The sequence below is a fragment of the Electrophorus electricus genome, chromosome 8 (genome assembly GCF_013358815.1).
Source record: "Electrophorus electricus isolate fEleEle1 chromosome 8, fEleEle1.pri, whole genome shotgun sequence".
NCBI classification, from domain to species: Eukaryota; Metazoa; Chordata; class Actinopteri; order Gymnotiformes; family Gymnotidae; genus Electrophorus; species Electrophorus electricus.
In genome coordinates this window covers 19,629,135-19,656,452 of record NC_049542.1, presented here as the reverse complement: position 1 = coordinate 19,656,452, position 27,318 = coordinate 19,629,135, and the positions used below count along the sequence as shown (strand labels likewise).

General features: G+C 43.3%; 1 protein-coding gene and 1 long non-coding RNA gene across 3 annotated transcripts in view; one reads left to right on the top strand and one right to left on the bottom strand.

Annotated features, from left to right (window-relative positions):
- Positions 1-114: 114 nt before the first annotated feature.
- The window catches only part of gabbr2 (gamma-aminobutyric acid (GABA) B receptor, 2), a 144,290-nt gene continuing 117,086 nt past the window's right edge, over positions 115-27,318 (bottom strand). The window contains exons 14-19 of one of the 2 annotated variants that reach the window (XM_035528864.1): positions 12,369-12,479; positions 7,589-7,813; positions 7,044-7,226; positions 6,792-6,921; positions 6,318-6,435; positions 115-4,197 (exon numbers count right to left, since the gene is read on the bottom strand). In XM_035528864.1, the coding sequence (XP_035384757.1) occupies positions 4,035-4,197; positions 6,318-6,435; positions 6,792-6,921; positions 7,044-7,226; positions 7,589-7,813; positions 12,369-12,479 (930 nt within the window). In that variant the 3' untranslated portion in view covers positions 115-4,034. The remainder of the gene's footprint in view (positions 4,198-6,317; positions 6,436-6,791; positions 6,922-7,043; positions 7,227-7,588; positions 7,814-12,368; positions 12,480-27,318) is intronic. The other variant, XM_035528865.1, reaches the window with a different exon arrangement.
- Positions 19,255-20,578, top strand: LOC118241801. The gene is made up of 3 exons (XR_004776363.1): positions 19,255-19,332; positions 19,837-20,092; positions 20,489-20,578. It is a non-coding gene; the product is annotated as an uncharacterized LOC118241801 (long non-coding RNA).

The window sequence follows — 27,318 nt, the reverse complement described above, 5'->3', positions numbered from 1 at the left end:
GAATCATAGATTATTTTATTCCCATTGACAAGGTCATAAATGTTTTTTACTCCTGTGCAATACCATTTCTTCCACTGCACTGTTTACATGGCCAGTCTGTAAAACCAGCTGTTGATGACATTGATTTTGCTTTCATTTTCCTGTTCAGGGTGACAAGAATATCTGTCCAGACAGCGTGTTCTAGCTAATTATTGCAGCTTTCTTTAATGTTATGTTGTGCATTTGTTAGAATTTAGTAAGAATCATTTGGAAAATAATTTTTTTACTATATGTGCATAGAATAGTATGTATGGAAGTGACAAAAATGTAGATTAGAACAGAATTTATAAACATATTCCAGCCTCTTCCACTAATTATAATGTTATATATAATTTATTATAATCAATCATACCATTTGTTAATGCATCATCTTTCATTCATCACCACTGATGCAAAATATTGTGATCATTACTCTGGGTTAACGTTGCTTTCTGCAACTCTGTGGCTTACAGGTAGGTATATGTAAATGAAACAAGCCTCTGTTTAATTTGATTTAGATGAGAATGCTTGATTCTAATTAGATGCATTCTAAGACTATAGGAACAGTCTACACTTAATCATATTTGCACCAACTAATAATAACCATGGCTAATTCAAAATAGTGAGGTGTAATTGGTGACAAATATAGAGAAAGGATCATTTAATATTAAATCTTCCTTGATATTTATCTTCAGTTACAAAGAAAAAAATATTTTATCCGCTACAAAATATATGCTTGAAACCCTTCAGCATTTCCTGTATTATTAGGATGAACAGATTCTCAAGTTAAGGGCATTTCTCCTTAATGCCAGTACTTCTCTCAGCTGCAGTTAACGTTCAGGTTTGGAGGAATACGGCTAGGTTAGCCTAGCAGGGGATGTATATTTGCCTTCTGCTGTGCTATAGGCCTAAAGTAAAAATGTGTATATGGTGCTGAAAGCAAAACATTCTTAGCACAGTACACTTCATCATAAATAGATCCAAAGGTTTACCCTACAAAAATTTTGAGGATGACTCAGGAAATCATCACGTGAATATCAGTGAGCTCTTTTATGACATCTGTTTCAGTGAACTTTCAGACTTGTTTAGAGAAGGGAAAATTGAAAGTTCGGATAAGAGGAGAATTAAGCAGTCCAGGTAGCACAATTTGTGCTCTTCTAAAAGCCAGTGATTAACCATGCTTGTGCTGAAAACCCATAAAAGGGTTGACAGGCTTTGCTGTTAGAACAAAATCCTCCTGACGTTCTGTCAGCCTTCCTAGCACTGGCCAGTATACACAAAGCAACCAGCTCTGGAATGCTAATCTAGAATCTGATTTCTCCTCTTATTCTCCCGGTAATTATAAAAACAGATTCTGGGCAGATTGCTGAGATGATATAGATAACTCCAGGCATGGTGTTCCTATTTTTGTGGGCATGTTGTAGGTGTACAGTACTATTGTGGGTACACTGCAAAACAGGCTTGAAACTGCCCAAACTACCACTCTTAAATCTTTTCCATCTTACAAGCATGTGGCATGTCAAATGATGAACAAGGAAAAGTATAGTTGGTACTTTCACTGCTTATTTTTGGTAACTTCACATGAGACTTCATTTCATGCCTCCTTGGAACAATGAACGAATCTAAACAATGATCTTGGCAATACTTTCAAATGTTACATAAGGATATATAAAAATTAAACTCTGTGGACAACAAAGTGTTCTGTAGATCATGGCTACCATACTGAGACGTGGCATTATGGAGTTTTTGCTTCGCTCTCTGTGTTTAAAGGTATTTTTCACTGTAATTTGTTTTGGACTATTAGCATATGGTCTGCTTGGATATTAACTTGCACTAAATAGAAGAAAGCTGAAAAAACCCAAAAAAACTTACAGCTAATGTTTCTACTTCTTTTTGACTTTGTAACACCAAAGGTAGTATGCCAAAGCTGTGAAAGAAACCCATGATGCACGTTCCTTTATCAGACAGTTACAGGTGTATTTCTTGATCAGCACAAATTTTCCAAAGTCCTTCAGGCTCCAAGTACATGACCACAGTCACAGCATTCAACGAAGTGGACAAAATGGAAACCCAACACACCAATGGGGCGATATCTGCAAAAAGGAAATGGTCTCCATAGGGATGGTACTTATCTTATTCCAATGTTTTGCTTTTTGAATACAATTCCTTGAATTGTCTTGATATAGGAAAACAAAAAATAGTATGACAACAGCTATATGCCTATTCTCCATATTTCTGTGTGACATTTGTGCAAAATTCACAGCACAGAGTTACATTTCTATAGCAACGATGAGGTATGCTCACTGTTGCTAAGTGCCAGGTGACATATTTCCCAGTGCCACTTAGGGATGGGAACGAAAGCCCTCCTGGGTGGCAAGCCTATCATTTAGTCCTCAGTGTGAGCGAACGACGTGCAGCTGACAGCACACTCTCTAGCCAAACCCCTTTTGGCTTAAGCTACAACAAGATTTGCAAGATGTTTACTGTGAGCAAAACTTGAGACAGGAAAAAACAAACAAACAAAAACTGCACTGAAGGGCAAAAGTGATCTTTCACTCAGTTGACAAGTTTAATCTATTGAAAGTAGATTCATTATTATTAGTAGGTCCATTATAATGCTGCAAATCTCTATCTGCTCTAAGTTTCCAAAATGTAATGTATTTCATCTTCCAACCAGTTTGGACCACCCAGTTTAACCAGTGAGCTTTCTGCAAAGACACATTTTTAGGGGTGTTTTGTGTTTTTTTGCTTTAAATAAACACTATCAAACCTCTTACCGTGTCTTGTGTTTGGAGCAGCTGGGTGTATATGGCAGAAATTACTTTCCATGCCAATGTCCATTCAGAGCCAAAGGCCATCTCTCAGGCCTCAGAGGAATGATCTATCCAACCAACACTTGGTTTTGACCACAGTTTCAATAAGAAAAGGCCCACAAGCTAAAATGGAAGACTCGCCGTCTGGACAGCCCCTGCTGTTGTCTGACCATAAGGCTTGTGCACTTCCATGTTTGCTCCTGTGAGTGTGTGAGCTCACACACAGTTTGATAGAGGCTCACTCAGCTGGTCTAAGGCTATTGTGAGGTCTCACTTCTTGTATTTAGTGTCCTTGCCTCTATCAACCATAGCTGTTTTAGTGTAGCAATTTATTAACCATTTGTTCAGATGGGGTTGGTATGATTTTCAGTGTAATTGTATGAGGAGAATCTATATGGAGCAAATCTAGCATTGTGATAAATCAGCAATGGATTGCTCTTGAGGCAAAATAACTCACTTCTGGTGCCATGTGACATTTGCTTGTTAGCAGAAATTACAGTTGACTAAATTTCCAAACCATGAGTGTCCTCTTACACAGCGCCTTTACCATTATAGCAACTTATAGTGTCTTTTCTAAAGTTTTTAGAGGATATTTTCTGGAATCCCCAACCTTATCCAAACCCTACAACCCACATAATTCATTTCACAGCATATTCAGAGCTTGCTTTGAAATGGGGCATGGTATTTACATGACTGCTAGCATGAGGATCAGGATGAGGTCCAGGTCAGGCCTGGATTTTTGCTTTCATGAAGATTAGCAGGTACTGTAGTCTGACAATTTGACAGGCCGACAGTAGGTCCACACATTTAACAAAAACAAAGGAAATTTTGAGAAAGACCCTTTGAAGCAGATAAGGCTACAGCACAGCCAGCATCCTCTGGTGCTTCTCTCTGCTGTCTACACATTTGGGATGAGAGAGGGAGTAATTGAGTTGGGTAGGCAGGGTTCTTGGTGGGCACTGTGGGTGTGTGAGGATATCCATTTCCCCCACCTCACAGCCAGAGGATCCGATCCGCTCTTATTTAGACGTAGATGGGCAGTGTGGTGGGGGGGTGAGGGTGGGGTTGTTGGTGGGGTCATGGATGTATGACGAGTAGGACCACCCCCAAGGTCACTCACACACTTCCGTTAATTGCTGATGTGGCTCAGTCTGTTGGAAAAAATGGAGACCTCTTCCTCAGAGTGCGGGACCGGTTTAGGACTCACAGGCCAGAGACCATGACCCTGTAGGAGGGGGGCATGTGTCTGTGGCGGGGGCTGGAGGCTGGACTACTGTTGGGGCTGCAGCTGGCATCCACCCCTCCTATGGAGGGTAAATAGGCATGGTGCAGAATAGGCAGCTGCAAAGAGAGTCTGCGCTGTATGCTGTGGACACAGAGCACACAGACATCACCAGTGAAGCATAGGATGGTTGGTGACATCACAACGTACAGCTCTAGACACCTCAGAAACACAGGCAATTGATAATGACATAGATAAATAGTCTGAGAAATAGTCTGACTTAATATTCCAGTTCTAATAATGCATTTGCAGTCTGAGCAGTGTCTGACTGTCTGGGTTGAGAACATCCAATTGTTAAAAATGCAAGAAAAAATTATATAGCCTTTATGTTGCAATATAGTTAAATAATAATAAAAAAAAAAAACATTGTCTTTTCTACACAGGATCATAATAAAAAATGTTGATTATATTTATACAAATGCGAACCTGTCATTGTGCATGAGGGTGCTAATTCACAGTTTTTAAACTCCAGTATGCAGTATTGCTCCAGCTGTACAATACATAGCTAACTGTGTTCTTAGGTAAGTTTAGGTAAGGCCTGTAAGTGGGCATAGCCTTCTCCTGCCCTCCCCGGAACCCTGCAGCCTCCCTGGTCTCCACATCCCCTGACATAAAGCAGGTTTCGTACTTCAGCCCAGTGCCAGGCCTTACCCTGGACCCCAAAAGAGTGACATGCTTTCAAATCAATTACATATTCTACATGCCAGTTGCATAAACGAAAAGAGACACACAAATACACACACTTCTTCCAGCAGACTTTGAGACAGGCATTTCTGTAAGAAATGCGATTGAATTAGGTGTTGATGTTGAGACTGTTCTCTGGAGATTTGGTCAGGTTGAATGGCACTGCTCATCTTTATGCATGTGCAATCACTTCACTGAATTATAATGAAAACTAGGCGAAATATAAAGAAAGTAGGCCAAATTTCCTCTTGTAGGACAATATTTCATCCATCATTATTTAATAGCATTCTACTTTAAAGAGGCTTTTAGTATTTTGTTTTTTAGGTTTTTCTGAAAAGCCTATTGTTCATACAGACTTGTATAACTCACTGTTGAGTTAGTGCCTATGCACCACAACAGAAGGGCATCTGTTTGTAATTGGTCTCTTGCTCAATTGGTTACTGCTCAATTTTTGTTCTTGCTCTGGTCAGCAGGGACAGTGCTAAAGCTTGGAGAGGTGAACTCTTACTGCTGTTTTCCTCCCTTTTGTGTCCAACATTCACTGCCCACTGGATTGTATGATCTTGGGTCTTTATCATTAGGAAACCATTATACATTTGAAGGAATTAGTTAATATACATTTATATTATTCATATTAATAAGTTCATATTAGAGAATATTTAGTGAATTGTGAATTCACTTATGATTCTTTGAAGGTTGTATTCCATACATCATTTCACAATAGTTGATACTGTGCTTTGCACAGACAAGAATGGAGATGATGTTCTGCATATTCATTTTGGTCTTTACTGCAGTAAAGTTAAAATCCTGTATTTGAATCTGAAATTTGCCTACTCTGGATTACTTTTGGGTAGTATGTGGAAGGATGACAATGTGATTGTGACTTGGAGCCTGCCACAGAGAATACAACCCAGACTTATTTACCGACTCAGATCACCTAGTTTTTTTTTAAATCTAAAGTCCCCAAAGTAACAGAGTCCCCCAAATTCATCAACTAAGTGAGGTTCTAGTTTTAACGTACTATAAAATACAAACATAGCTAAAGTTTCGATGCCTTAAAATAGGTTGTAGATAATCTTGCTTGTTTAGGATACAGCAACATATAGAGCACCAAAAGATCTCTTTCTAACAAGGAGCCATGAGAAGAGCGGCCATGTGAGTATGAGGGAGTGTATGTGGCATGATGATGAAAAGGTGAGCACTCTGTGAGCTCCCTCCCCCGTGAGCAAGCAAGCATGGGCACTGGGAATAGCTATGAGTATTCCTCTCCTGCTCTCCTGTCTATTTTAAGGCTGCACTGCCTCCATTGCCTGTTGTACATCACAGCTTATGTAAGCTCTTGGTATCCTTTCTCTCTCTGTCTCTCTGTCTCACTCTCTCACTCTCAGGGTTAATCTCAGAATAAAGGCCTTTTGTCCCCCTCTAATCATATGAAAAAAACATGCCAAATAAACTTATTATTTTGGAGTGTAACCATGAGTGAATGAAGCCTGAGTGAATGAAGACACCAAGCAACTCACTGTTCTGGTGAGTTGATGTCCTCTTGTGGGCCTCTGTTTATTCGAGATGGATCCACAGACCCCCACTGCGCTTGGGGCTTCTGCTCCAGATGATTCTTCAGAAGAGATTTCTCACCGTCTACAGCAAAACAATCAAGTACAGCTTGTTTGTTGAAGGACAACTTCAAATATTATCCCAAAGCTTTTCACTTACTTATGTTAAGTCATTTCCCCTTTATAAATCCATGTAAAGGTAGTTTCAGGGGGAAAAATGGACAGAATAAGCCAGAGACTGAAACTTTGGTAACTGAGAGGCTTATGGTATTGGAAGTGTGTTATTTGTATCGCACCTGTCAACACAAGCTTTGTCTTCTCTCACACCAAGAGAAGAAATGCATGTCTAACAATGGCATCAGTCACCATCTGATCAATTGATCTGTGACAGACAGATGAGTAATGCGGCACATTATATCAGCCCCCCTCCCCCTCCCCCACCTTTACTGTCTGTAAAGTTGCGTATGCTCAGGATGTTGTTGACATCCTGGTAGTGGTTCTGCTTGATATAGGGAGTCTTCTCTGGAGTGTCCTGGAGTTGCATGGTCACCTCCTCTAACTCCTTATCCAACTAGAACACAAAAAGCATTCTACATCACGAGCATTAACAGCAGAATTTCAGCAGCAGGCCAGAGGCCCACATGCTCAGTGGCAGATGAACACGTGCCACATGTGTGAGCACGTGTAGTCTACCTCTGTGATCCTCATCCTCAGGCGATGGTTGTCCGCCTGCAGGCCATCCAGGCGGGAGGTGTTGGCCTGGTTTACACTGGTGACTGACGTAGATGTTTTAGAATCTTCCTTCTTCTGGTTCTGGGTGAATTTTAGTCGTCGGTTCTGGGTGGCTGCATCTGGGTTTGTCCTCATTGTGATTAGCTGAGAGTAAAGATATACTTGACATTTTAGGTAAAGAACTAAGCACTGAATTATATATCAGAGTACATTAAAGCCTATCAGAAGCTACTCACAAATCAGCCATCCTACTCAACTCAGCATACTACATAAAAAGCCAAATATATATATACATAAACTTACATAAAACAATCTCTACCCCTTTGTGTAACATGTTATCTGTGCCTTGACTTTTTATAAATTCAGTATTGAGGCTTTTAAGGATCAAATGTTTTTTCTGTCTGGCCCAGTCAATGACTTGGAGGTTTCTTAAATGTAAGGTTTCTAAAATGGTGGAATGAGCTGATTTCTGCTGTTCTTGCTTACTGCATGGGTCAGCTCCTCACCTTTGGTACGAATACTAGGCAGAGCGTGATGGTGCTGCAGAAGATAATGACCAGAGCCACGATGCAGAACTGCACATTGGGCTGATCACGTGTCAGGAACGACACGGCTGCGCCGATGATGCACATGATGCCCACGTTGTACACACTCATGCCGATGTACTTGCTGTCATTCAGGGCTGGGATGCTGACGTTCCTCGTCTCCCAGGCCAGGAAACATCCAAACAACTGTACATATGTGGAGCAGAATGGCAGAGCTTAAGTGGCCATCTGGGACCTGAACAGAACAAGCCTTTTTGGATGGTATGTTTGCTTTGATCAGCTCAGTAGACATTGCTTTGACAAGTCCGATGAGGTCAAGGGGCAGATTCTGTCAAATCGAGAGTGCCCTGCATCGAGTGCTATGGACATGTAATTCTGGAGTTAAATATACAATTACATAGGCTCCTAAAACATAGATAGATGAAGATGTCACTACAGATGTGACCAAATGTGAACGCTGACAATTCAGTCCATTTAACATGCCATATTGAACAGCTAGGTTCTTTTTTTCTTTTTAGACTCAACAACAAACCAAAGTCCAGCAGCAAATAATGGTTCTATATGTTTAGAAACATGCAACAAATCTGAAAACCTCTCACTATATCAGTAGTAAAGGGAATAAAATGTGTGTGACATTGACACAGGAGTGAGAGGTGAGTGATGGAGACCAAAACAGGCCAAACAAGCTAGGCTTCCTAGATATGGAAATGAGTTAGGCACCAGAGAAGAGCCATGCTCTGTAGTCGCAGAAGTGAGCTAGGCTCCATAGTTGTGTAAGTCAGTTAGGCACCAGAGACATCAGAATGAACTAGGTTCCATAGTTGTGGAAGTGAGCCAGGCTCCGTAGTCATGGAAGCGATCTAGGCTCCGCAGTCATGGAAGTGAGTTAGTCACCAGAGATGTAGAAGTGACATGAGCTATAGTCCGAAACAGGCTAAATGCTAAGTGTTTAGAAACATGCAACAAATCTGAAAACCTCTCACTATATCAGTAGTAAAGGGAGTAAAATGTGTGTGACATTGACACAGGAGTGAGAGGTGAGTGATGGAGACCAAAACAGGCCAAAGAAGCTAGGCGTCCTAGACATGGAAATGAGTTAGGCACCAGAGAAGAGCCATGCTCTGTAGTCGCAGAAGTGAGCTAGGCTCCATAGTTGTGTAAGTCATTTAGGCACCAGAGACATCAGAATGAACTAGGTTCCATAGTTGTGGAAGTGAGCCAGGCTCCGTAGTCATGGAAGCGATCTAGGCTCCGCAGTCATGGAAGTGAGTTAGTCACCAGAGATGTAGAAGTGACATGAGCTATAGTCCGAAACAGGCTAAATGCTAAGTGTTTAGAAACATGCAACAAATCTGAAAACCTCTCACTATATCAGTAGTAAAGGGAGTAAAATGTGTGTGACATTGACACAGGAGTGAGAGGTGAGTGATGGAGACCAAAACAGGCCAAACAAGCTAGGCTTCCTAGACATGGAAATGAGTTAGGCACCAGAGAAGAGCCATGCTCTGTAGTCGCAGAAGTGAGCTAGGCTCCATAGTTGTGTAAGTCAGTTAGGCACCAGAGACATCAGAATGAACTAGGTTCCATAGTTGTGGAAGTGAGCCAGGCTCCGTAGTCATGGAAGCGATCTAGGCTCCGCAGTCATGGAAGTGAGTTAGTCACCAGAGATGTAGAAGTGACATGAGCTATAGTCCGAAACAGGCTAAATGCTAAGTGTTTAGAAACATGCAACAAATCTGAAAACCTCTCACTATATCAGTAGTAAAGGGAATAAAATGTGTGTGACATTGACACAGGAGTGAGAGGTGAGTGATGGAGACCAAAACAGGCCAAACAAGCTAGGCTTCCTAGACATGGAAATGAGTTAGGCACCAGAGAAGAGCCATGCTCTGTAGTCGCAGAAGTGAGCTAGGCTCCATAGTTGTGTAAGTCAGTTAGGCACCAGAGACATCAGAATGAACTAGGTTCCATAGTTGTGGAAGTGAGCCAGGCTCCGTAGTCATGGAAGCGATCTAGGCTCCGCAGTCATGGAAGTGAATTAGTCACCAGAGATGTAGAAGTGACATGAACTATAGTCCGAAACAGGCTAAATGCTAAGTGTTTAGAAACATGCAACAAATCTGAAAACCTCTCACTATATCAGTAGTAAAGGGAGTAAAATGTGTGTGACATTGACACAGGAGTGAGAGGTGAGTGATGGAGACCAAAACAGGCCAAACAAGCTAGGCTTCCTAGACATGGAAATGAGTTAGGCACCAGAGAAGAGCCATGCTCTGTAGTCGCAGAAGTGAGCTAGGCTCCATAGTTGTGTAAGTCAGTTAGGCACCAGAGACATCAGAATGAACTAGGTTCCATAGTTGTGGAAGTGAGCCAGGCTCCGTAGTCATGGAAGCGATCTAGGCTCCGCAGTCATGGAAGTGAGTTAGTCACCAGAGATGTAGAAGTGACATGAGCTATAGTCCGAAACAGGCTAAATGCTAAGTGTTTAGAAACATGCAACAAATCTGAAAACCTCTCACTATATCAGTAGTAAAGGGAGTAAAATGTGTGTGACATTGACACAGGAGTGAGAGGTGAGTGATGGAGACCAAAACAGGCCAAAGAAGCTAGGCGTCCTAGACATGGAAATGAGTTAGGCACCAGAGAAGAGCCATGCTCTGTAGTCGCAGAAGTGAGCTAGGCTCCATAGTTGTGTAAGTCATTTAGGCACCAGAGACATCAGAATGAACTAGGTTCCATAGTTGTGGAAGTGAGCCAGGCTCCGTAGTCATGGAAGCGATCTAGGCTCCGCAGTCATGGAAGTGAGTTAGTCACCAGAGATGTAGAAGTGACATGAGCTTTAGTCCGAAACAGGCTAAATGCTAAGTGCTCGAGGATGGCACCTGTGGGGTATAAATAGGGAGAAAGGAGATTGGGAACACGTGAAGGTGATAATCAATAAACTGGTGATTGGGTGCAGGGAAGTGATTGTGAAGCGTGACTGGTGCTGGTGTGAGTGGATTACTGGCAGGGTGCTGACCAGGTGCAACAATATGGCTCTTAGGTCCTATTTCACTTTAAATTCTCAAATAGAATCTAATACATATTATCATTTTTTTAACATTGTAGTAGATTCAAGTAGAATCTACTCAAACATGGGATAAAGTTACTTTATCCCCACTGAAACCCCAGAGATCCCTGTGTCTCAGCAGTGAAGCACAACCAGGCCTTGAGACACAGCATGGCCATTCAACGTAAGACCTTCTGCTGTCTACACATGAACTGATATGTATCTGCTGTGTATCTGATGTGTATCTCATTTGTATCTAGTGTGTATTTGAGGTATATGCGATGTGTATCTGGAGTTCTGCCACAGGCTTCAGACAGTATTGTGAATCAGACTAAAGATCTTAGGATATCTGAAATACTTAACAGTGTCCTAAAAGATAGCTAGTAATTCCTGTCCAAACTTTCTGTATGAAACCTATAATTAATACACCCATGAAGAGAGCTCTGGGAAACAGGACAATGCCATACAATATATGCTTTCTGATAAACTAAAACTAAGTTAGAACTAAGTGCATTTAAAGACAGACCCCACCTTTGTCTTTTGTCTCTCTCGCTCTCTCTGTATTCTCTTTCTGGCTCTCTGTCTCTGTCTCTCTCTCTTTCTCATTTTCTCATTCCATAAGTGGATGTCAACACTGAATTATTTACTGACCATGCTGTCTAAGTTGGATGTTTCCAAATGTACAAAGGTAAGATCAGGTCAAATTATCAGTTATGCCACATCTGTATTTCCCCACTACAGTAAAGTAATGGAGAGAGATAGAAGGACTACATGAGGCTGTTTTTTGTGTGTGTGTGTGTGTGTGTGTGTGTGTGTATGTGTATTGGTGAGGAAGAATGGAAATCACAGAACATTCCCACACACAAGCAGGGAATGTCTGACGGAACAATGTGAGTTTGTGTGGCTCTCTGCTGAGCTCCACTGCAACCGTGAAGAGTAGGGTAGACACACAGCACCCTTAGAGCATGAAGAATCAAAGGAAGATTAATTTCCACAGGCCACAGTGCCAGGCAAAGGACAGCTTTTATTCAGCAGAATCCTACCACTTCTGCCTCCAAAATAATGGCCGTCGCTTTGGCCAATTAAATGCTTACCTTTTTTCCTGGAGCAACTTGTGGTTGCATGATGGAAAGGTTAATTAAAAGAGTGCCCTTGCAGAACAGCAAACCTGTTCATTATAGAATTAAGTAAAACAGTTTTGTATATATAAATTTAAGTGTAGGTTTGATTTAGGTTCTGTGCAAAAACAATCTCTAAAGCAGACAGCAAATTTCCAAAAGCAACCCTAGTTTACAAAGCTATATCGTTTGTCTCCAAAAATGTGTATACATCTTGTACCACCAAAAGTCCTTCACATGACCTTCAAAAGCAAATACTCGTATCAGCCAATACCTCACTAAGGTAGAATAAGGTCAAATTGTTAAACATCGCCTATAGTCCATCATATTCACTGGGATTACTTTGTGAATGCATGAGTGTTTTCAAAATCTAGATTAGGTTTGAACAGTTTAAGGGATCAAGAAAAACAATGGGTAACCTTTTAGAATGGAGATAACCCCTTCCCAGCACAACACAGTCTGACATCAGTGTTGCTAGATAAAGGCTGGGGAAATGGTCACATTTGGAAATATTGCTGCCTGAGCAAGCAGATGGCAGGCTTGCTTCTAGAATGTTCTTACTTAACACACTTACCATAAGGAGACCTTTGTAGGCATACACAATGCCCAGCCAAATGGTCATGTGTGTGTTCTCACAATGCTCCAGAAATGGCCGGATAGCAATGTCCCGCCCTTGAGGGTCTGCCTGTGGTGACACACCAGGGAAAAAGGCATGTAGTCATGAAAATAACACTCCCAACAATTACCATCACAAACAACAACAGTCGCATGATATGGGTATTGCAAAAAACAAGAGTGAACATGTGTAGTTTCTGTCACACCATGAGTGTCAATATCTTAAATAATTTAAAAAAAAATGTAACATTGAAAAATCATGAACCCCAAGCTCCCCACAAATCTTCCTCCCTTTTAAGACATTCAAACATGCATTAAGGTGTATTAATTGTGGTCCATTATGCTCATGGTATTCATGGCCGCACATCACATTCTTTCATTATGCCTTTTGCTCAGACCTCTCCCCTCCCAAGCCAGTGTCAGTCACAGGTGAGCGGCAGTATCTAGAAGTGCCCCAGGCAGCTTGGAACACTATGGAAATGGGTCACGTGACTCCTGGCAGGACACCGCTTGCTGAGATTTCCGAAAAACCATGTTGATAAGCCAATTACCTCCACTAGACATCAGAGAAGTAATGCTGATAAACAATGCAACTTTATGGTTGGCAATTGATTGTTTGACATATTTACAGGTGAGTAATGCAAATTCAGTGGGGCTGAAGGAGCAGGTAAAGAAGAACTGGTGTGATATGTGAAGCAGGACTTGTGTGTTGTAGGTTAAATAGGGCTGGTGTGATATGTGAAGCAAGGCTGGAGGGGCAGCAATAGCCGAGCTGGTGTTGTAGGTGAAGCAGGGTTGGTGTGGTAGGGAAAGTGGGGCTGGTAGGTGAAGCAGGACTAGTGTGTTATGTGAAGCAGGATTTGTGTGGTAGGCAAAGCAGAGCTGGTGTGGTAGGTGAAGCAAGGCTGGAGGGGCAGCAATAGCCGAGCTGGTGTTGTAGGTGAAGCAGGGTTGGTGTGGTAGGGAAAGTGGGGCTGGTAGGTGAAGCAGGACTAGTGTGTTATGTGAAGCAGGATTTGTGTGGTAGGCAAAGCAGAGCTGGTGTGGTAGGTGAAGCAGGGTTGGTGTGGTAGGTGAAGTGGGGCTGGAGGGGCAGGTAGAGCAGGGTTGGTGTGGTGAAGGAAGGAGAGGGCAGCTTAACTGGGTTTTCCTTCTGTGCACTGGGTCTAAAAGTAGCCAGGCTCCAACCCACTTTTCAGCTGTCCCACTTTGGAAAACCTTCAGGATGCAGGACCTTCATGGGTGCAGGCGCACTGAGTGGCAAACTGTGGCACCCATCAGCTCTGCCACTTCCTGCCGCTTCAGGCATGGTGTGCTGAGGGCAACCTTTCATTTGCCCCCTGTCTGAGCACATCTATGTGACAGAAGGCTTGCATTCCAGTTAAGAAGTTGACTTTAGAAAGTGGCCGAGAGAGTGAAGTAGGGCAGTCAACATAAGAAGTACTATTTATACATGAGGCAGCTCCTGAAAAACGTGTGAATAGTGGGGAGGTGAAGTTCCATTAAAAGGATAAGACCTAGATATCAAACTCAGTGGACAGTCAAAAAGATGTGTTCAGGTGTAAAAATAAGACTATGATGTGGACTTGAATGCTTCCCAAGGTCTGGGCACAAAAAGCTTAGAAGAAATACTTGGTGTCAAGCATCAAATGCGATGTGTTAAAATTTGCTATAGAGCAAGAGTGCAACAATGCAATAGTAGTACTACTGCTTCTATTACACACAGGTAAGGGACAATAAGATAAAAACAAAATTGAGATGTTACACACATTTGGACTTGTTATGCAACTCAACAATCATGCACATCAGTGTATGTCATCAAGGGACTAAAAGCAGACAGTGACTCCAAGCTCTTGAACGTACACATATGAAGTAACTGTGAATGTCAAACATTCCCCTTCCCCAACCCCTCCAAAATCATACTCTTCTAACAAAACAAGGCCCTAACTTTCATCATGTCAGGTCTCTGCTTTAGATGGCCAAACCATGTGAGGTTGCCAGGCAACTGTCAACGGACCAAGCTGCACTGTTCATTGGTCGCTGCTCTCATTTCTCAGCGCATTAGGCCTCTAATGTAATTGTTCGTCAGAGACTGCAAAGGGCATACAACTGACAGGGTGTCTGCAGAAAGACGCAGACATGGGGACATGGGCTTCTAGGTGCAAACAGAGAGAGAGAGAGAGAGAGAGAGAGAGAAAGAGACATACAAAGGGAGAGGAATAGAGAAAGAAGGCTTTGCATGTTTTCTTTTGAGAGTTGGAGCAGTAGAAAGAACAGACTGATGGAGGCTTAGCAGAAGAAATGTAGTGCATCTTCACTGCCAACAGACAGCATCATTTAAAAAGACAGAGATGGAGGGAGATGGAAATAGAGAGAATGGGAGAGAGGGGGAACATGAAAAACAGAATACAGGAGAGGAGAAAGACTGACTGGGAAAGTGGAGGGGAGAGAGGGAGAGAGAGAAATGAAGAGAGGGATAGAGGAAGTAAAACAGAGGAAGAGAAGAAGAGAGAGGGGAAGAGAGAGAACATGAGAGAAAAAGAGAGAGAGAGGAAGACATTGCAGTGCATTTAAGAGAACATAGTATGGCCCTCCAAGACATCTGTGGCTCCTCAGGGATACCCATGTTGACATTTTAACAACACACAAATCCCAGTGAGCATATGCCAATAAGAAAATTAATTAAAATGGCTTCTAATCCCAATATGACAACTCATTTATGCACCATATTGTTGAACTGTGGCTTTAAATATGTCCAAAGCAGGTGAGTTCATTCATATCAGCACTCAGCTGTTTAGGTGAATGGAGGGAGGCAGGACATTCAGCTGTGGTGTACATAAAAACAGACGTGCTTGTCAACCCCTATTATACAGCCACCGTCCAAAACCACCTAAATGAAATTCGACATGGTCCCTCTGGACCTTCCACAGCATAGTTGAGAGGGGTCCAGCCTAAGAGAAAGGCCCCCTGACGGGGCTCCAAATGAGGTCCACCTGCTCCAACCACCAGCAGCCTGTAGGTCTGCCTACTGTGGGGAGACGAGTCAATATGGAGCACCTTCCCCCTCCTTCTCCCTCTCCTCCTCCTCCTCCTCCTCCTCCTCCTCACTGCAGCTCATTTTGGGTCGACTGCTTGAAACTCCACTTCAAACGCAGGCACTTCAAAGTAGCCTTGCCGCAGTGCTCACTGCAGCTCCCGGGAGCTGCCAGCAGTGATTTATTAGGAGCTAAATGCATCATTAAACCAAGCATCTAACCCTGAACATCACGCACATTTAAATACGCAAATGGCAAGCAAGCCACCCAACGTTTTTGAGCACGCCCTTTGTCATGGGGGCGCTTGTTATGGGAACGCTGAAAAGTGCCTTTTTACCGCTGCCATTCTTTAATCTAGTGCTCTGTCATAAGCCAGGTTTAATCAGAACTCCCATCTGGTGTCTCTCTCTGTGAAGCTCAAGCACAGATGCCAGGAGTATCCTCACTAGCGTAATTATCTACCCTGCACCTCTCATGGATGCACTCACTCACTCACTCACTCACTCACACACACACACACACACACACACACACACACACACGCACGCACGCACGCACGCATGCACGCACGCACACACACGCACGCACACACACGCGCGCGTGCACGCACACAGGCGCACGCACACACACACACACACGCACACACGCACACGCACGCGCGCGTGCACGCACACAGGTGCACGCACACACACACACACGCACACACACACACACGCACACACAAACATACATACATACACATAAACATACATGTGACCACAGATAATTTCTACAATTTGCATCTATGAACAGATATTTAAATACAGATAAATATTGCACTGCCTGCGGATTCCAATGTTGTTTTACAGCTTACACAACAATATTCATATTTACCAGGCCTTTTACACATTGTCCATTTTGCACTTGCCCAAGTTGTACAGCTTGTTTTTGTTTTGTTTTGTTTGTTTTGTTTTTGCTGAACAAACAAGATTTTTTTTGCTAGTAGCCTGATCATACATCCTTGCTGAGTCAAGGACATACAGAGGTTTTGTACTGCAAAGCCCTCTACTCCGACACCTCGTTAGAAGCACTGCCCCTCCTTCCCCTGTTCGCCTCTGCGCACTGGACAGACACATCAAGCTGTGAGGATTGAAGCGGAGCTACTCTCACACACATGTGTGTACACACAGCTGTGGACTACAAACACAGCATGAATCCTCAGAGAGGTACCTTTATACTAAAGCAGAGCTTAGCATTAGCATTAAAAAATATTGGATTTAGGAATATAGCAACTGAAAAGTTAATGTAAAGATCGATACCTGCTGCAATTTCTTAATGGAATTGCTAATTAATATTAAATGAGAGACTGTTGTGTTGTGAAGTTATTACCTCTGCATTGTGAATTGACCAGTGGGCTACACTGCGTCAGGCACTGAGCGTGAACTGTTCTCTGATAGCAGTTAAGCCTTTCACTGTGTGTTTGCACAGCTGTTCTGCAGCACCATTCTGATGTCATATTTTACTGCTCCCATGGTTTACCAAGCCACTGTTGATACAGCAGGTACATGCTCTCTCCTAGCACAGAAATTAGCCTCATGTAAACATTAATTGAACAGGATTTTCTCTGGTAAAGCAATGAGAGAGTGTGGTATCTTTGGACAATGTTAATTTGGTTTGCGATACTAAATGTTCCAAGCCATATTATTATCAAATATCCTGATTACATGCCAAGGCTTATATCGTGACTTGCCCAAATCTGTAGCGTTTAATGCTAAATGAAGTGTAGTTTATCATACAGACTAATGCAGCCTAATGTAGGGATAAGATGGCCTTAAAGGTTTGATGAAAGCATTTTTGAAGTGCACTTTCTGCTACTGAAAAGGAATTTTGTGCTGAGATGAAGGATAAGTAAAATGTTGTCTTTACGTCAGAGGGACAGTTTAGTCAGAAATCCAACCCCCACCCTCCTCTGGGGGGATGGTCTGAATATTGGAGACCCTAGCCAACATGAAGCCAGCACCATATGTAGCTGCTGAAGCATCTGTTTTCTGCTCAGATATGGAGAGCAGAGGAGGCCTATTGATCACCACTCACAGACAAGGCCAGTATGATGGAGGCTGAATGGAAACTGCGTCAGAATTTTCATTGCAGCTGGAATACCCAAATCCTGATGCAATATATTTTGAATGACTTTCTCCCAGGGAGATAGAATATGCTGCATAAATCACATATGCACATAGCCTACAGCCCAGCCAGCCCACACACCACCTTTATTCATGGCTCAGTGCTGTCTCGTTAGAAAGACTGACAAGGCCCCCACAACACTCACACATAAAGAGGGAACAGGCCCAGTGTCAAATCTGCTCTGTGCCTTGGCTGCGCTGACATGTCCAGTCCTGTCCACAGGTGACCACCGCACTGCGAGGTGATGGGACTCCTCTCTGGCTCCAGCAGCAGCCCTGGGGCTGCGACAGGAGCAGTTACTCTGCACTGGGGCTTAATGGTGTAGACACAGCAGGATTCTGAATGAGCTTCCTGATGTATTGCAGGAGTATGTAGTGTAGATAACATGTACAAATACTGTAGGCTTGGAAGGCTTGTGGGTAAGCTGAAATAAGGCACATAAATCTTAATTAAATTAAATTAAAATAAACAGCTGTATGACAGAAAACTGTGTGTGCTTGCTCTGTGTGCTTCCAAGACTAAATAATGCTCTGCAACATAATCTTTCTTTTTCCATTCCCATCTTTACATCAAACTTCTAATCATTAATAGCAGTCATAATTAAGACATCAATACTTGAGCCAAACTGACAGAAGAAGAAAAAAGCCCTTCTACTCATCAAACAGAAGAAGAGAATGTGTCCTAATCTGAAATACTTCAAATGGCTAATTGGAGTTGTGTGAGGCTTTGGTACCAGAGAAATCCACTTTCTAACCTCAGGGGTCTGCTAGAGTCACGGCTAAGAAGAACTGCAGTGTAACAACAGAAGGGACATCTATGATCCGAAAGGGCTTAACAGACTTAGAGAATGATCAAAGCCTGAACAAAACAGCCCTTAACGGGAAATCCATAGGAGTTTTTTAAACTGCACTAGCTGAAACAGTAAAACAACCAATGCTGGTCAATGCTACAAAATAGCCCAGATGCCACAGTGAAGGAAGGTAGATATTGCCATTCCATGCACTATGCTTCTGGAGGACCATGTAATTCCCAATCATATGCGCTTAAATAAAAGCCTATGTCTGGATGCCCAGTGCAGGAGCACTGTCATATGTCACGTCCTAAATACTTAAAGCCTCCATGACACACATTGTTGCACAGTTTGGGGGGGTGGGTTTCTGCCCATACACCACTGAGATGGGAGTGCCAAGCCTTATGATGTCTGAGTGCGCCATATGCTCTCCCTCTCTGGCTCTTTCTCCCTGACCTGACAAGCAAGCCCATGAGGGCCTTGACAGAAGCGAAACCTTCACCTGCTTTTGCTGCTTGTCGGTCAAGATAAGCATCAAAAAGCGGCAAGTGTGCTTTTTGTTTTCCAGTGGACAGAATTTTTGCTTTGCTGTGACTGCCATTAGAGTCCGCGTCATAAATCGTGCACACAGCTGTGATCACAGCAGCACTCCAGTCTGAGGGGAGCCGACAGAACCGGATTCAGCGGCAGGCCTCGGTTGCAAGCATGGCTGGAGAGGGCGAGCATTTAGCTTGTGGCCGAGCACATTTGGAAATGTATTAAGATAAGAGTGGAGGGCTTTCATTCCTGTGCACAGCACAGATATGCTCCTCCCATAGGCTCTCTGTGTGTGGCTGTATCATGCCAACAATCTGTCTCTTTAGCGGAGTAGGAGCAGAGAAGTGCGTTTGGAAGACCTGTCTCATTGCCACATCGATGGATTACACGAGCAGTTGGTATCAGTAAATCCCTTGGACACAACTACACTGTTATAGAAAAGACTATAAATTTGCAGTGGGATTTTAGAATGCTAATTCTAAATATTTGTGCCATGCTGTGGGTATAAACATTTCTTAATTCATTTATACAGATACTTGTCCTACAATCAAAAACATGGACTGTGTAAGCGAGAAGAAGAAAGAGTACCATAAAAAGACAGAGGAGGAGACTGAAAATGGACTTAATGATTAACACTATGGAACTCTATTAATTCGTTTCCATAGCTACAAGGGAATGGCTCAGTCCTCACTCTTGGAACAATTTGCTCTAGAATGATAACTGGGCTTTTAACTGCACAATCAACCTGTGAAACAATTGCACAGTCATGTTTTGTTCACTGAACATCAGTATTCAACTAGATGTTTTATTTACAGTTTCATTTGGTTCATATTCTGCTTTTAATAATCTCAATCACAGGGGCAATGCCTCCATAGGTTTGTGCACGTATGTGTGTTTGGCAGTGTGGCACTGGGGGGCACTGACGCCTGGCTAGAAGCACTCTGCGCTGGATCTGTCTGTCTGAGGATGGGCTGTGTGTCAGGGCTGCAGTGGAGAGAATGGACAAGGAAAGAGGAGAGAGGAGAGAGGAGAGAGGAGGGTTCAGAGCCAGCTGGCTGGCCAGCTGCCCGGGAGGCAGGCTGTCTTGCTGTCAGATGGTCAGAGCTGCTCTGCTATCGGATCTCAGCTGCGCAGTCTGGAAACAGAGACGGTCACCAGGTGGGTGCCACGTGCCTTCCTCACAGTCATGCCAGAAGGGGGCACCAGAGAGGTGGCACGGCTTGTAGTGGCACAGCAAAAAGACGCACCATTTCTGTGCCGCAACACTCCAAATGCTACATTATACCAAAGAGGTCTATACAGAAAACATACTGCAAAGCTGGTGCCACATCAATGCACTGCCCTCTGAGTCATACCAAGTCTCATTAGATCCAAAAGTTCATTTTCTGGCTAAATTGGTATTGTGTTGGTTATCTGATGGTGTCTCTTTCTTCGACACTCCAATTCATCACCCCGTCTCAAGTGCCATAACAGTGGCAGTACACCTGCAGCCTGTCACATTGATCCAGTCCTGTAGTTCAGGCTAACCGAACGACACGTTTCGTTTTCTCTCAGAAACAAGACTTATGAGGATAATGAAGAGCTGCAGTGCGAGCTATCTGGCTTAGGAACACCGCAGTACTGCCAGTACTATCGACCCACACTTGCAAGTGTGTTGATATACCAATATAGCAATAAATTGTGAAATTAGATTCTGAAATATTTTGTCCCTTATATGATAATGAATCATGATGTCACTAAGGCTAATCTTTTCATTTTTGAAATATAACTACTACTTATTTTTAGGCATTGCACCTCTCAGTATCTCTCAATTTTTTTTGACAAGTGTTTACCTATATATAGTACAGCTCAGTAATTCAGAGACACAGTAACACACTATTTAGGTGAAAAAGTGAATATTTTGAGATATGTTTTTTTTAGCTGTGATATCTCATTGCATGACAATCATACCATGAAAATATTTCTTCCACATCCTATGGTCCAATACCCCAGCCTCGGTAATATGTAAATCTTTATGCATAAGTGACTGGATGTTTATATAATGGTAGTTATAATATATGAGCAATAGAGTATCATGCAATTACATGCAAAACATGAAATTACTTAATGTTTTTGATTTAGCAGCAGACTCTATAAACACATGGCCAGCCATAATGCACCCACAAGACACCATTAGGCTATACACAGTATAACACATATACTTTGTAACACACAAACGGAAATGCTGTGTAAGGCAATGGCTTAGCACAGGATCACAGGACAAAACACTGGCCTTCATTTTTTCAATGTTTTGAATTGCCAGAAATGCCAAAGGTAGGACAGAAAGCATGACAGGAAGGCAGATGATAATCCTATCTGATCTGGAACCATGGAGGAAAGCAACTCATGCCAGGGTATGAATGTATTATTGTTGGCTTGTTGCTGGGCCAAGCCAGCTCCTCTGGCTGATGGGACAGTTTGAGGAAGGCCAGCTGTCTGCATGATTATACAAGCGTGATGAAGAGGTGTGTTTAGGCTGTTAGGAAAAAAAAAGATTTGCAGAGGATCTCTTATTTAGAAGTTCTTGCACAGTGATGCTATGAATAAAGCTCTGAGCAGAGGCTGCTCTATTCATTAGAATCATCCTCTCCTAAACGGAGCTTGTTTCAGCATTGGAGCAAAAACACTGCTACTATTATGAACTACTGGCAGTAACTGTGATGAAAAGAAAACTGTCCAGTTGTGAATGACCTTCAGGTGGTCTTAGAGAGTGCCACTGCACCATTTCCTTCTATTTAGTAGCTTTCTCCTCTTTTAGGGGATCAAGAAGTGAAGCCACCAGCTCTTACTCACGGGGCTGATACACACCATTGAACCCCACCTGCTCCACACCAGTCCCCACCCTGTCGGACAAGGTTGGGGAGTGGCATGGAGCAGGTGGGGTTCAATGAATAGGTTCAATTGGTTCAATCTGCTGGTGGGGTTTGCAGGGTGGGAAGTGATATACTTCCCACCCTGCAAACCCCACCAGCAGATGGTCAGCAGATGAATGAGACTTGCTATTTATTAGTTTTTATTAATTAAAAAAAACAAATAAACACACACACACACAAATATATACACATATATATAAAAAACTGCAGTTGGTCCACAGTCCTGATAGGCAAAACTAAAGATTTATCATTACAGATAATGTAACAGAATTATCAGAGAATTATTTATAAATACAATTATAATTGCTATAATTATATAATGCTATAATAAATAATAAAATAATAAAATTAAAACTGATATTAAATAAATCACAGACAGTAAATATCATTTAGTGAGTACTTCATTTATACTTTAGAAGACACACTTAACAGAAAATTTGATTATGGTGATTAATGCCATATAGTCCAACCTCCAGCATCTTGTGTTGCCTGAGTAATAATAGTATATTAATTGGTTCTGGCTTCAGAGAGCCTTTGAAGCCCTTTGATGTGACCCAGGACTGGAGCTGTAGAGCTGAGCATGTGTGGGCTAACAGGGCACATACCTCTCTGATGTGTCTATTTAATGGTGACATACACACACACACACACACACACACACACACACACACACACAGAATCTGCTATCATATTATTACACTATGTTGGCAATTCATAGCATAACCTCACAAACTAAGCCAGGTCCCATGAGAACGTAAGAAAAAACTGGAAGTGTTTCTCTGCATTCTGCATGAATGAACTGGTCAAGTCAGAAAGGATTGTTAGGAGTGCCACAGCAACTAATGACTGCGCTACACAAGAAGGAATGTCACGCTGGAACCCTCAACCTAATCTCTCTCTCTCTATCTGTCTCACACACACACACATGCACACACACATACACACACTGTGTGAGGAGTGATCATGGCCCAGCCCCTCCCAGCAGTGTGCTGTGGCATGCGGGTTAATGAATGTGCAGATGGCAGAGTGGAGGGAGAGCAGCTCCTGGGGTTGGACGGTGAGATAACACACGTCTGACACACCTTTCCCCTCTGCCTTATCCCTCAGTCCATCACTTTTCTCCACCCTTCAACCACTATTTCCATGCGTTTAACACCTCTCTCCATTGCCCCACTCCCTCGCCCCTAACACCCACATCAAGCCAGAGCTCACACAGAGAATAAATTGTAGAGTTTTACTAGGGGGTGTGTGACAATGCATGTGCATGTACACCGCATATGAGCAAAACCGCACCACTGACTCACAGTTTTTCACAGTTTTCATAACGAGAGCCGTTGTGGAGAGACAGTGCAGGCATCATTACTGCTTTCACCATTCCCCACCTGGCCTGCCATACCTGGGAAGTGCTGCAGGGTTAAATATGTTCAGTAGGGTCCTGCTGTGTAGCTTACACAGGCATGAAATCTGATTCTAAACACGGTGGCCGAGGACAGAGTGGTCCGGGGCAGAGTGTCTGAGGAGTATCGGGCAGCAGTGTGGGAGTGTCCCGCCTCATCCCCCCTGTGGCCCACTGCTCCCACTGGAGGCTGCACACCTTAACAGGACCATATGCTTTACAGTTCCATCTCTCACCATGCGCTTCCTCCAGCGCTCACCATGTGATTGATCCCTGGGCCGCGCCCCTGCCTCCAGCCCTCTTCCTGACCCTCCCTCCCTTGGCTTCCGGAAAGAGATGACGGCAGACACAGCGGCAGGAGATAAGGGGAGAAAGAGATCACTTCCAGCAGAGTGCAAACACTCTCCACCAGCAACAGATATCCATCTGGGCTGTGCATTAGGGTATCTCGGAAAACGTGAGTAGGAACTGGCAGGCTCTGCTCAGACTGAGCTGATGTGCTGTGCATATATCTTTGGAATCAGACTGGACAAGAGAGTTGTTAAGAACCTGTGTCACCTATGACTAAGAAACAGGCACAGACATACACACAAATACATGACAGAAGGTTTGAACCTTCTGTATTTATTTCCTATATTTAACCTAAATATATTACATTTTGTTTACATATTGCCATAACTATCTACTTTTCAGGATCAGAAACCCTACTGGAATAGTAAAATATCCCAGGGGAAAGTTCGACTCACAAAACACAGACAGAGACCTCTCTTTAGAGAGTTTTCTAACCCTGAGCAAACTCAATCAGAGCTCAGAGGGCTTGGAGGTGGAGTGCTCACAAATCATCACGACACTCCACCTTACCCCATCCATCACCCAGATGGGGACCCAAATAAATCAGTGCTTCTGTGGGAAAAAAAAGCACCCCACTTTTTTATTTACTATCACATGAGGAATGAGTGAATAAATAAACCCTTCACAGTGGCATGGCAGTGACTGACTGAGAGGGCTTTTTCATAAGAGCATTCCTGAGTCAGACGTGCTTAGTCTCTGTGGGGTGAGAGACCGGACGCTGCCCTTTGCTCTGTGCCTTGGCTGTCTGCGTCATGCTGTCCAGGTGGGCTGAAGTCCATGCTGCTCTGCAGCTGAAAGTTTAATTAGTCTGGGAGGAGGGGGGTGTAGGTGATCCTCCAAGTGGAGTGACTTTATGCAGCCCTGTGACAGGCGTCCCCCTGCCCTGGAGGAGGGGAGTATATGCTTGAGGTTGCTGAGAGGCAATCAAGGCCAGTTGCATCCTGTGCCACTCTCCTCTCCTCCCATCTCCTTTTCTCTCTTCACATCTCCTCTTTTTCCTCTCCTCTTCTCTACTGCACTCTACTCTCCTCTCTTCTGTCTCTTCTCCTGCCCGTCCTCTTTTTTCTCCTGTCGTCTCCTCTTCTCTCTCCAATTTCCTCATTCTCTCTCTCCTCCCCTCTCTTCTCCTCTCCTCTATTTTTCTCCCCTCACCTCTCCTGTTTTCTCCTCTCCTCTGCTCACCTGTCATCTCATTTCCTCTCCTACCATCCACTCCCATACAGTGCATCTGTATGCACTCGGCCACCACTCTGCTGATGCAGCAGGACAGCACTGCAGACGATACTGCAGAACACAACATGCACTTCTGCCCTTGCTTTACCATACACTAATAAACAGCAGTGTGTGCATATATATAGTGAGGTAAATTCTGATTCCTTTACACACAAACACACACACACACGTGCACACACACACACACACACACACACACACACACACACACACACACACACAGAAACCACACACACACACACACACACACAGACACACACATACTTATTCATTGGCAGTGTGGTCCCTCTGTATCGCCATGTACCTGTCTCCTTCAAACACTGTACAGCAGGAGTGGAAAGCAGAGGTGCAGTTACATAGCCGGAGTGGCACATATGTGCAGTAGATCTCCTCCTCACACAGCCACTCACGTTAAGGCCCCGTGCCTGTGTCACAGCTTCCTTAATGAGCACACCTGTTAGAGCACCACACAGAGCCTGCCTGCATGACCCTGTCACAAGCACAAAGAGCTCCTCTACCAAACACACACACACACACACACACACACACACACACAGACTTGTACCTTTGCGAACATATTTTGTTTTCAATACCTAGTGCAGAAGTTGCACTGACAATAGGAGAAATACTTCCCAATCCTTTGTCTCTTTCTCTGCCCCTCTCACTCTCTTTTACACACACACACACACACACACACACACACACACACACACACACACACACACACACACACACACACTGCACACTAATGGATTTTCCTTCTGTGGGGAATTGCAGAGTTGTAATGGATGTGTCTGGTCTGGAGCTGTGATTGAGTGTGTTCAGAGAAGAGAAGAAGAAGAGAAAGGACAAGTAGATGTAAAGGGTGAGGGGAGGGGCTAAAGTTGGCCAGCCTGGCCCTCTGCTGGGAATAAGGCACTCTTTGGAGTTACAGGCAAAAAAGCTACATTGTCTGGTGAAGCAGTTATGAGCCACACATGCCAAAGAATTTGTTGAAGGCAAGTTTAGAAGTATTTACACTTTTCTAAATGGCTCAAGGTTGTAAGTAAAAAAACAAAACAAAACACAACATCCGAGAGTATTTGCACCATATATTGCAGTATCCATTACCTTTTATTCCAATGATTATGGTGAACACTTTAATTTGTGATGCTAGTCTGTGTGTTAGTCAGCACCCAGTGTCAGCTTCATCCTTTCCTCTTTCTGAAGCCACAGCCATGTCAGTCTGGGCTTCAGAGTGTAGTGGTGGATGGACAATACTCTCAGCTAACTACAGGAACCCTTACACCACTTTTTATTTTGAATGCCTGTAATTAGTAAATTGCATTGCCCTCATGCACAATCAGTGGTCGCATAGCAACAGTGGGCAGAGACTGAACTGGATTTTCACACCAAATAAGTGTCAAGGGGAGGGGAGGTGGTGAGAGAAAGACAGTTCTGGAGAGAGGGAGAAAGACGTGTTCATTGGCCCCATTGGCAAGTGCCATTTTAGATACATTACTGAAACAAAAGCTACATAATTTTACCCAGTGTGTAGCACTGGACCCTCTGTTCAGCCAAGCTTCAATGCATTCCCTCTAGACCATCACAAATTCAGCTCTCTAGACCACAGAGTAGAACCAAATCACCATCAGTGACATCTAGCTTGCTGAGTCATGATGGTCATTAAGACTAGGGAGGAGGAAGCGAAGGAAAAGATATTCACACGTGCAGGACAGCAGTTCCTAGCCATGCACTCCTAAGGCACCACCTGATGTTCTCTTCCTCCCCTGCCTGATCGATTCAGGACTGAGGCGGAACCGTTTTAGCCCTAAAGGACTGTTTGCTTTGTAGAGCCATTGATTTACACAACCACCAAAGCCATTTTAGATCAAGAGCCAGCCAAGACACACACACGAACACCACAACACACCACACGTGTGTGGAGGCATTTGTGTTTGCACATATCTTTATATGTACAGAAAGAGTCAGTAGTAGACTGTACTAGCAACATGCATGTTTGAATAGTAAAGCATGTTACAGTGAAAATATTAATCTAACCTATAGATTAATTTAACATCCCAGACATCAGAAGACAGTCAGAGAAACAAATTAAAATGTTGTTTGACCCTACTTGGTATATCTGCCCTTCAAATGTCACTGACAGCATTCTAACAGAGGTGTATGTATACAGGTTTGTATGTATGACTTTGAGATGAAGGTTTATGTATATATACTGAATATTTATAAAATCTGGAGTATGTGTGTGACACCTGTACTCATACATACAAAAATAGACACACTTCCATTACATATTATATCCTTAGTTCCTTTAGAGGAGTCATTCAGGAGTGACTCTGTGTTGAGTTTCTTCCGAAGAAAGGAAGGATAGATGATGACCCAAGACAATGTGACTGACACCCCATGGGCTGACAGGTTTGCATGCTTTTCTCCTCTTGCTTTAGACTTTGCCCATCCCATGGGAATGTGCACGTTTGTGTATGTCTGGATGT